Below are 10,397 nucleotides of genomic sequence, written 5' to 3' on the forward strand. Positions count from 1 at the left end.
GAATCTTATGTACATTTATGAATGTAACAACAATGTTTTGTGTATAGGAGGAAGAAAAGGAGGAATTTTTTTTTTTTTTGATTCCTAGGAAGATGTTAAAACAAAAAAACAAAAAAAAATGAGACAAAAGGGGCTTCCTTTACCAAATTTAAGGGTTTGGGTTAGAATTTGCCTTTTTATTTATTTATTTATTTTATTTTTATTTTTTAAGAAAAAAGTTGTATTACAAATCATTTAGGGATGTAATTACCATCCCAAAATAATCAGTAATACTGTGAAGTAAATACTCATTATTATTTATGTATCAATAAGAATTCTAGTGATATTTTTTTTTTCTTAATTAATGAAGAAATTATTGTTAATAAATTTGACATATTGAAAATTCTTCAATTAATAAAATAATGTTGGTATCCGGCGTCATCATTTATAAGAAATAAAAGTAAAACTTAATTTGTCTAGGTAGGTAGGTGCAAAGGAAACTTAAAATTAAGAGATAGATGTATCTTTATACTTGTATGCTACATTTCATCAATAAAGTTTTCTTAGCTTATCAAAAAACAAAAAAAAAATAAAAAATAAAAAATAAAAAATTAAGAGATAGATGCACAAAGTATGAGAAAGAAATATAAGCAAAGCAGTCTCTAAGGAGTTACTTAAGCAAAATAGGAACAACAAATATCCATTCTCAATCGACCTGGATGGAGAATGAATCTTCTTCTAAGCAGCATTCTTAGTTACAATCCATACCATATATAGGCTTATACATAATAATAAAGAGTATGAAGTTCCATCTCCAAGTAAAAGTTTGAGAGAGAGAGAGAAAGAGAGAGAGATGAGGATGAGGATGATGATCACCTGAGTCCTAACCATGGTTGATGAAGAGTTAAGAGGAGATGAAACCAAGAGTGTCCCAAAATATCTCCCTTGGGTTACAACTCCTTATATGCATTGGAGCTCTATAGCCATTAATAGAGCTCTTTTAAAAAAAAGGTTGGTAAAAAGCTAAATGCAAGAAACTAAGACTACCCTCCTCCTATTTAAACTTAGTGAAGTAGCAGCTAGGGCTATAACTTCCCAAAGTTTAGCCACAATGAATTTACAAACAAAAATACACCTACACTACTGTCAGTAAGATTACCTCCCCTTACCCCAAGGAAAGATGGTTTGATTGGTTTGTTGGTTGGTTGGTTGGTTAGTTAGACACATATTATGTGTGAGAGAGAGAGAGTTGAAAAAGTGAAGTTGGTAAAGCTTTTAAAATAGACATGACCAGTCACAATTTCAAAAATCCTAAGACTAGGGTTGAACTTGATGTAAAAAAAGAAAAAAAGAAAAGAAAAAAGAGTTTGGGCATCCCCATGCCCATGATATATATACTACATCTAAAGTTGGAGGGATAAGCCATTTCAAGATCAACATTTTGTGAAGTTTAAAGACTTGATTGCCATTTGTATTCTTGAATTTACTTACATTTTTTTTTTCTTTCCAGTGAGCCATTTAAGTGCTTACTTAGCCTTTCCAGGGCTAGCCTTTTGAACTGTGTGTTTGCTTGGCCTTTCCAAGGCCAAAGTTAGAGAGAAGTATGTGACCAACTTAGCTCTTGAAGTTGGTAACAACAACATGCACATGCACTTGCTTAATTTGGTTCTCTTGTTGGAACCTTTCCTTCCAAGAGAAGCAAAAGCAATAGGGAAGATATAAAAAAGCATTGTTTCCAAACATTTAGCCCCTATGGGGAGCTTTTATGTGTGGTAATAATGCATGCCCAAATGTGAAGCATGGACCTCCAGCTCCATGAGAGAGAGAGAAAGAAAGAGAGATGAAAAAAGAGAACCATGGTTAGGCCAAAGGTTTTTCAGATCCTTCTGATGATCAAGGAGTACTCAGACTGGAGTAGGTGAGTTCAAAATCCAATGAATCTCTCAACGATGAGGCATTGGTGCATGGAGAGCCATCGTCACGCCTGTGGCACAGCAAAACAAACTGTCAAAGATATTAGTACCTCTTTCCCAGCAGCCACTAATATATATTTGTGTGTGTTCAAAACAAAATAAGATAAAATGATAACAAAAGCGTCATCTAATACTTTTTATTTTTTTATCAGTAAAAAATAAAACTTTATTATTGATTTAGGTAAAATGTACAACAAAAAACACAAAACAAAGCTAACACCAATAAAAAAAAAACAAAAAGGAAGAGTGTGTAGAGAGTATTAAAACAAGACCATCGCATCCCAACTAAGTTGTCACAAAAAAGACTACCACATCAAAAACAAAGGCTGACAAGGTACACCAAGCAGCACCCAAAGGATCATCTAATACTTTTTATGACAAATAATATAATTAATAGAATCATCATCATCATCATGCAATTACCACAATCTTATCTTCCAAAGGAAATTTTATTAACTAAATATATATACACACAATACAACACGATAAACAGGTATAAGATAATGTGGTTGTAATGCAACTTTGTCACTTTAAAAGGATTTTGCTAACATGTAACAAGTATCCCTAAGCACAGAAAAAAGAGAGAAAAAAAAAGTGTTTTATGTAATAATGCTCCAGAAACAGTAATAACACGGCTATATCAATGTGGGTGGAAAATTTTGTAGGAATTTTTGTAAGAATATTTGTAAATAAAAAAAATGAAGAAGCAAAGGAGGAAAGAAAATCATAATATGACCCATAATTGAATAACTAAAATAAAGGGTGTGGGTGGGTACGAAGAGTAGTATGTGAATAAGAATACAAACCTGATTGCAAAGGAGGAGTGGGTGCAAGAGAAACAGGAGCAGCATAGTGATGTGGACCGTAGGCGCCACCAGTTGAGTTCATGGCTGCTGCTGCTGCTGAGTACTGGAAGAGGTGGTGTGGGTACTGCACACCATACCCTTGCCCAGCTGCCGCTGTCGTGTAGTTGGTGGCAGCTCCCCCTCCTCCTCCACCTGTTCCATTAGTCCCTTCTCCGAAATTCAGATATGGGTAGAAGGCAGCTGCCGCCGCTGCAGCTGCTGCCGCTGCACCTGTCATCATCCCACCAGCACCAGCGCCGTAAATGGGATACTGAGAGGCAGCCCCTCCATACACCCCGTAGTAACTCTGAACAACAAAAACCCACAATATATATACACTTCGTTATTACATTGCATTTCATTGATATTGAATTCCCAAATGGAAAGGGTTACAAGTTTCCTATCCAAAAGGTAAATTTCTTGTAATTGATAAAACTCTTTGTATTGCGTGAAATCAATCAATTGTATGATATTTTGTAGAAAAACATCACAAACTAAATATAAAAATGAGCACAAAAAAATATGTAACCTAAATTTATTTTAGGTGTGATACTCATTACACTTGAAGTGAAATTGAACCTGAAAAATAACTATTTTTGTATTTGTTTTTTAAGAATCTATTGAAGTAAAAAAGAATAATTAAAATTTTCAAAATCTCAGATCCATGATTTTATTTTTATTTTTGTAAGGCAAGCCAAAGGCAAGGTAGTGTAGAGAAGCAACCATACATAGAAGTCCAAAATTTTAATTGGAAACCGTGTCAGGATAAAGACAAAGCGAAGACAAGACAACCACAACTGTAATTTTTACTTTTTGGTCTTCTGGGTCTTCATTCATTCATTCCCTGTAATCAATCCATTGGTAGTTCTGTGATGACGATGATGCCCAGTTTACAAGATTTGAAAAATCCAAAAATACCGTTGGAAGAAATTCCCATTGTCCAAGAAATTTATTAACTGTACAAGCATAACTTACTTGACTACAGCTCATGAAAAGTTCATTGAAAAAAATAAAAAAAATCACGTAAGTCCAAATTATGTACTAACTCCTAGATGAAAACTGGTTTGACTGAAAAGGTAAGATGCTACTACTTTAGACCTTGTTGTGTTGTACCCACTAGCCACTGTAAAACGAACCTTGACTTGAATGGCAGGTTTATGTATTCAGAGAAAAAAAAAAAAAAAAAAAAAGTTAAAATTTTAAATTTAAAATCAAATATATACGCATTTCATTTGATAAACTTCTCTTAACTTGAATATTGGGATCCAAAACCGCAAATAGTCATCTAAGCAATTCCAATAGCTTTCCTAAATTTGTTTGTTTGTTTTTTCCTTTTTTTATAATAGTTATCTTAGTAATTTTGACACACTGCATGATATTCACTCATTTCACCAATGACAACACTCCTAACACTCCTAAGACCGCACTTAACCATTCCCTAGAACCATTGAATAACTTCTCTTATTTTTAAATGCATTATAAAAAAGAAAACGTCTCTCAACAAAAAAATGCTCCCTCAAAGAATTTCTTTATTGAAAATCGAGCTCTCAAATTGTTGGGTAAAATAAAATAATTAGTAGTGCTAAGTATATATTTTTGTGGGGAACTACAAATTATATTATTCAGTGAATCATTTTGGTGTTATACATTTTCAATTCATATTATTGAATGAATTTTGGACAAAAAAATTAAAAGTTTTTTTTTTTTGGTGAGTGGATATTTTGAAGAAAATTAGTATTTAGTAGTTAGTTAATATGTTTTAAAACAAATGAAGCATATATACATATACAATACCAAAATGGAAAATGTTATATCTAATATGGTTTCTTTTTTTTTTTTAAACTTTTTTTCTTCCACTTTCAGACATAAGTGAATATATTTTATGTAAATTTATCAATGCGAGTCTCATTACTTTGTTGGTAAGAGTGAGAAAATAAAGTAAAACAGCAAGATTATATATTAGAAAGTCTATCTAACTAAAAAAGGTTCCCACATAATTGTCCAGAATTTCGCATATAAGGTGGAAATTTGATCTATTTGTTGTGGAGCTACCCTTGAATAAATATTGGCCTTAGATTTCAAAATGTGGATAATTTTTTGAATTTTTTTTTAGCATTGCTATATGAAAATAGGAAAAGGAAAACAAGAGAGTTTTGTACAAACCGTAGGATAGGTGTAATCCGGTGAGTATGGAGAGTACCTGAAATTTGTGTACAGAAAATATAGTATTAGAACCCAATTAAGTAAGTTTGTTGCATATAAATTCAAATATTATGAAATAAAAGAGAAAGCAAGAGAATGCAAGAACGAAAAAAAAAAAAAAATATAAATCGTATGATTGAATTCAAAATTTGAAATAAAAAATTGTGATATTTGGGGGGGGGGGGGGGGGAAACTGAATTTAAGGCATAATTATCACTAGGGGTGTGCGTGGTGCGGTTCGGGCAGTTTGAGAGTAAATTTACAAACCGAATAGCGGGTTGGTGGATTAGCGGATTGACAAATTGCGGTTTGGGCAGTTTTTGACGGATTGGCGGATTGAAGAATATTCTAACTAATTATCATACATTTGCATAATATATAATACTAATTTATATAATATTTTTAGATACATAACACAAAGTAATTTTACATAATATGTTTTATATATATAACCACTAATTTGTAATAAATTTCATATCTTAAATCTATATCACTCATTTTTACATTGATATTTCATTAAAGGTTAAAAAATATATATGTATTAATTATAACGGAGCGGAGCGGTTCGGTTGGCGGATTATAAATTTGAATGTTTAAACCGCGGTTAGCGGTTAGAACGGTGTGGATAAATACGAATCGGTGCGTCTTTAGTGGATTAGGAAATATTTTGCACCGCCCTAATTATCACATCTAATTGCTATAGGGGTAAACAAGAAACATAAACATCAAGTTAAACATTTTCTTTATAATAGTGTTAGTGGGTGTGTACTTTTCGGATAGATATGTGTGGTTAAATCTATAAAATATAAATTTTAATTTTAATTTTAAAAATTATATGTTGTGTATTTCGAAACCAAAGATATGTATAAAGTAGTATAGATATCGATATAGATATCGGTATAGATATACATGACAGTGACATTTACAGTTTGCATGCATGTAGTGGTAGACAGTAGTATATATGCCTGATTCATGATTGTGTACGGTATGTGTGTGTCTGGAGGCATACACCAACCCCACCAACTTTGGTTTCGTTTGAAAATTGGATTAATTTTTTAACTTTTTAATTTTTTTTTTATCTATTTTAATTTAGGGTTAAAAAGTTTGATTTAAGAATGATTTTTAACTTTTTTTATAAGAGAAAGAATGTAATAATTATAAGTTGGATGTGATATTTTATCTTATTAAACTAAAAAGACTATTTTATTTTTTGTGACTATTTTAACCAAAAAAAATCCTCAAACCCAATTTCCCAAACATAGGCTTAGCATTCAACGCTGGCATAACATATACTATAATAAGTAATAAAAGTAGAGGAAATAAGTTGAAATTATTAAGTGGGTAACTTTTATGTGTTCACTGTTCATGATCATGTAAATTGGTAGGTATTAGCGATCTGAATAACCATTGTTACTTTATATAGATGAGAGAGAGAATAGAGAGATGGAGCAAAATAATGCAAAGAAATATATACATTTGGTTTGTTGGTTGTGATTTTTTTTTAATTATTATTTATTTTTTAATGTAGAACTTTAGGAGAGAGGTTATGATGATGATGAAGAATGAAGAATGATGAATGGTGGAAGAGCATGCGTGAGAGAGGACAAGTTTAATTTGCTAGGCTGTGCATGAGTTGGCAATGCACGTGGTGGAGAGCAACTCTCAAAAGCACAACCCCACACACATACATTACATACATATAAATATATATATATATAGTTTAATTAATTAATTAAATTAAAAGCAGATTAATTAGGTTAGGTTACCAACCCATAAACATTATAAGAAGGTATCCCTTGTTGAATGGCATAATGAGGGAAGGTTGCTGCAGTTGCTGCTGCTGCTGAAGGAAAAGCTGTTCCCACTCCATTTCCATATCCTCCTGTCTGAAAAGAGCTCATTACCCTAAAGTTCCTGCCTCCTCCTCCTCCACCTCCTCCGCCTGCATTATTATTATTATTCATTCCCATTTTATTAATACATTTTACATCCATATATACTCTCTCTCTCTCTCTCTCTCTCTCTCTCTAGCAATACTAGGTATCATAAAAAAATGTTTCATGAAAATAATCATGAAAGTTTTGTGATCCTAGAATTACACTTAGAATAAAGCACCACACATTAATCAAGGTAATTCAAAGATCATAAATCTTCCATGATCATTTTCATGAAAAAATTTTCATAATCCCTAACTTTTCTCATATATATATATATATATATATTGTAAAAGGAACACTCCAATAAAGAGTGAACTCAAAGATAAAGTCATGTTACACCTTTTGTTATTCTAAAATTTCCTCTTAATATAGATATATATATTTAACAATTTAACTGAGATCTTTCATATTTTTTTGAAAAAGGATATAAAATTGTAACTTGAGAAGTAGTTTCTAAAACTTCCACATTGACAGCTATTTGCAGGCATGATTACTTGCAACCATATTACGCTTGCCAAGAGACTAGTATATATATATATATTCTGGTTTGGACGGTGTGCTATGAAAATCAACAATTTAGATGGAGGAAAAAACTATCAAAATTTGAAGTTATATATAGGTAGTTGCATAAAAAAAAAGTGTGACAATCCATATTATCTGTAGTAAATTGGGATTGTAGTGAAAAGCATGCCTCAAAATTGCTTTTTGATTATATGTTGACAAGTAAAGTGCTCAAAGAGAAGTTTTTCCTTTGTTACTTTATGAAAAATAAGTTTGGAAAAGCAAATCATTTCGAGGAATTACAAATTAAACAAAAGTAAAAGCATTTTGTTACACAGTGGAATGAGCTGTCTTGCTTTTGGAAAACAGTTTCTTGTATCCATTTTGTGGATGTAAAAAAAGCAACTCTTGAGTGGGCTCACTTGAGACCAAACAAGCAAGAATACAACTCTTATATATTGGAGGAATATTCATCTTGCATGAAATTGTGAATGTGTTTTTCTAAAAAATGTTTCAAAAATTGTTAAATAGAAGATTGCATAATTTTGGACAATTAGTCATGAGGAACATCCAAAACTTTTAACTTTGCATCTAAGCATTGTAACATACAAGTCACAGTAAAAAGAAAAAATCAAAGATTCATATGTAACTTTGCGAGATCTCATAACAGTTCTTGGTTGAGTAACCTTATAACAAAGACAGAGACAAACCCACATGATATAACATGAATTAATTAGATATATAAAAGGAAAAAAAAGAAAAGATAAAAAAGAAGTATACCATTACCATGTTTTGGGGTGGATGGTTTAGATCTTTGAACACCCAAAGAAGCAAGATTACAATTGGCCCTCCTCCCATCAATCACGGGAGCAGCATCAACACAAGCTCTCATTGCTGCTTCAGGTTCGCGAAAAGTTACCTAATTTGGAAAAAAAGAAAAAGAAAAAAGAGAGAGAAGAAAACTTAACCTCTCATAATTTTCATATACATGAACAAAACAATAAGTACAAAACAATGAAATAATAGAATTTTATTATGCTAACTAAAATTTCTCAACTAATATTTTTTTTCGATCGGTGAAAGTTTTGTTAGATTAACACCTACCGAAGTGGAACTCACACCTCTCTTTACAAGCACATAAGTCTTGCCTCTGATGGGGTGGAATGAGAGGCAAGACTTATGCACTGGGTCCATCCCCTTGGTTTACTCAGCTAATCTGACGGACCCACCACGAGATCTTTCATTTTTCATCAAGATCTAGTGAAAACAGGCATGATGATAATTGACATGGAATAATAGAATCAAAGACCAAGATATCAAGAAAAAGAAGAGAAAAGAAACGAAGAAAGGCATGTGCATACAAAGCCATAGCCTTTGGATCTTCCAGTGGTCTTATCAGTGATGACAACAGCCTCCAAGATCTCACCAAACTGTTCAAAGTATTTCTTCATGGTCTCCTTCTGGGTCTCCCAAGCCAATCCTCCAACAAACACTTTGGTGTAAGTGGTGTCTCCAAACTGTGCTGACAAATTAGCTGGAGTCATCTTCTCAATTTTCCTCTCCTAGCTATTATCTGCCTCTTTCTTGATCTCCCACTTCCACTTCTCTTTATCTACAAAGGATAGAAAGAAAGAGAGCTTACACACACAACTTTGCTACAAATGGTCCTCCTTGCAGATTTGATGATGACCACTAGCTAGTACTATTTGTATGTATGTATAAACATATAGATCTATATGGAACAAGATGAGATATACTAAGACTGATATAAAACCCAACTAGATTGAGAAAGAAAGAAAGAAGGTGGTAGTGGTGGTGATTGATGATCAGACAATTAGGTCAGAGATCCAGGGAGGGAAGAAAAAGAAAAGAAAGGAGAGAGAGAGAGAGAGAGAGAGAGAGAGAGAGAGAGAGAGAAGAATGGGAGGGAAGAGAAAGCAAAAGGTGGAAAAAAAAGAGGAAAGACCCTCCATAATAAGGACAATGAATTATATACATAGCAGCCCCCACATCCCCTTTACACACTGGCAATCACACTTTCACGCGCAGTCTTGGGCCGTGTTTGGCACTTTCGAATTGAAATGACACAATGTTTGAAGGCCACGCGCGTTATGAAGAGTGGGGGTTGTGGGCGTAGAGACATTATTATTGTGTCGACTCATGGCTTGGCTGGTGGTGACTTTCTAATTGTATCGTTTACTATTAATGTACCGATAATAAACGAACCAAATAATTTCAACTTCACCCGTATTTAACTGTTAAAAATTAGTTTAAATTTAATTTATTAAGTAAATAAGTTATATTTGAATATATTTTTGAATTTATTAAAAATTTTAAATTAATATTGAATATTCAATTACTCGTTCAAATTAATTTGATAATCTTAAAATCATATAAAAATATCAAATGACTCGAGTTTGATTCGACAAAAAATCATTTTAGATCGATTCGAAAGTTTAAAATCAAATTTTAAGATTAGTTAAAGTTTTTAAACTAAATTTAAATAATTAACTGTTTAGTTCGGTTGGCGTGTTTATTATCTCTATCTAAAAAAAAAAAATAAGAGTGATTCTATTTATACCATTAGAAGTGCTAGGGGTCTCGACAAATCGAGGCTCGAATGCCTCGAATTGTTACCTTTTTTTTTTTTTTTTTTTTTTTTGTGGAATGGTGGTTATATATAGAGGTGTGCTAAAAAATTAGACATCCTGTACCAACTCAGCCTGTATGGTTTGAAGGTGAGTGAGTACGGTTGGACTGGTTGGGTGATAAAATTGACTGATCAGTTAGGCTGCTAGTTAAAATTTGTTAATTTCATATAGTTTTGTACGAATCCCTTCTATATTTTTATTTTAAATCAGGACTCGGAGGAAATTGAAATGGTTTGGTATTGTATATGTAGAAAAAAAATGGCTGCTCTTTTTTTTCTGCATATACAATACCAAAAGCTATTTCAATTT

At 32.3% G+C, this 10,397-nt stretch overlaps 1 protein-coding gene across 4 annotated transcripts; it reads right to left on the reverse strand.

The window, feature by feature from the left end:
* Positions 1–626: 626 nt before the first annotated feature.
* On the reverse strand, positions 627–9,427 carry LOC114267139 (RNA-binding (RRM/RBD/RNP motifs) family protein). 4 transcript variants are annotated; one of them, XM_028208224.2, is made up of 6 exons: positions 8,799–9,427; positions 8,224–8,356; positions 6,770–6,941; positions 4,961–4,997; positions 2,759–3,104; positions 627–1,963 (listed from the first exon to the last, which is right to left on the reverse strand). In XM_028208224.2, the coding sequence occupies exons 1-6, from the start codon at positions 8,979–8,981 to the stop codon at positions 1,923–1,925; spliced, it is 912 nt and encodes a 303-aa protein (XP_028064025.2). In that variant the 5' UTR covers positions 8,982–9,427; the 3' UTR covers positions 627–1,922. The 4 variants fall into 4 exon arrangements, with proteins under 4 accessions (XP_028064025.2, XP_082724983.1, XP_028064088.2 ...); XM_082868857.1 differs by having other exon boundaries at positions 627–1,983; XM_028208287.2 differs by having other exon boundaries at positions 627–1,983; positions 8,218–8,356; positions 8,799–9,422.
* Between the last annotated feature and the right edge of the window lie 970 nt (positions 9,428–10,397).

The sequence above is a fragment of the Camellia sinensis genome, chromosome 5 (genome assembly GCF_055761805.1).
Source record: "Camellia sinensis isolate YWXY chromosome 5, ASM5576180v1, whole genome shotgun sequence".
NCBI classification, from domain to species: domain Eukaryota; kingdom Viridiplantae; phylum Streptophyta; class Magnoliopsida; order Ericales; family Theaceae; genus Camellia; species Camellia sinensis.

What these genes read in the sequence shown, in the direction of transcription:
- LOC114267139 (XM_028208172.2), bottom strand. Translation starts at nt 8,981, where the DNA reads ATGACTCCAGCTAATTTGTCAGCACAGTTTGGAGACACCACTTACACC. An exon ending in CACCCCAAAACATGGTAATG is followed by an intron (nt 6,942 to 8,217) that starts GTATACTTCTTT and finishes ATAATAATGCAG; the next exon opens with GCGGAGGAGGTGGAGGAGGA. An exon ending in CACTCCTCCTTTGCAATCAG is followed by an intron (nt 1,964 to 2,758) that starts GTTTGTATTCTT and finishes GCTGTGCCACAG; the next exon opens with GCGTGACGATGGCTCTCCAT.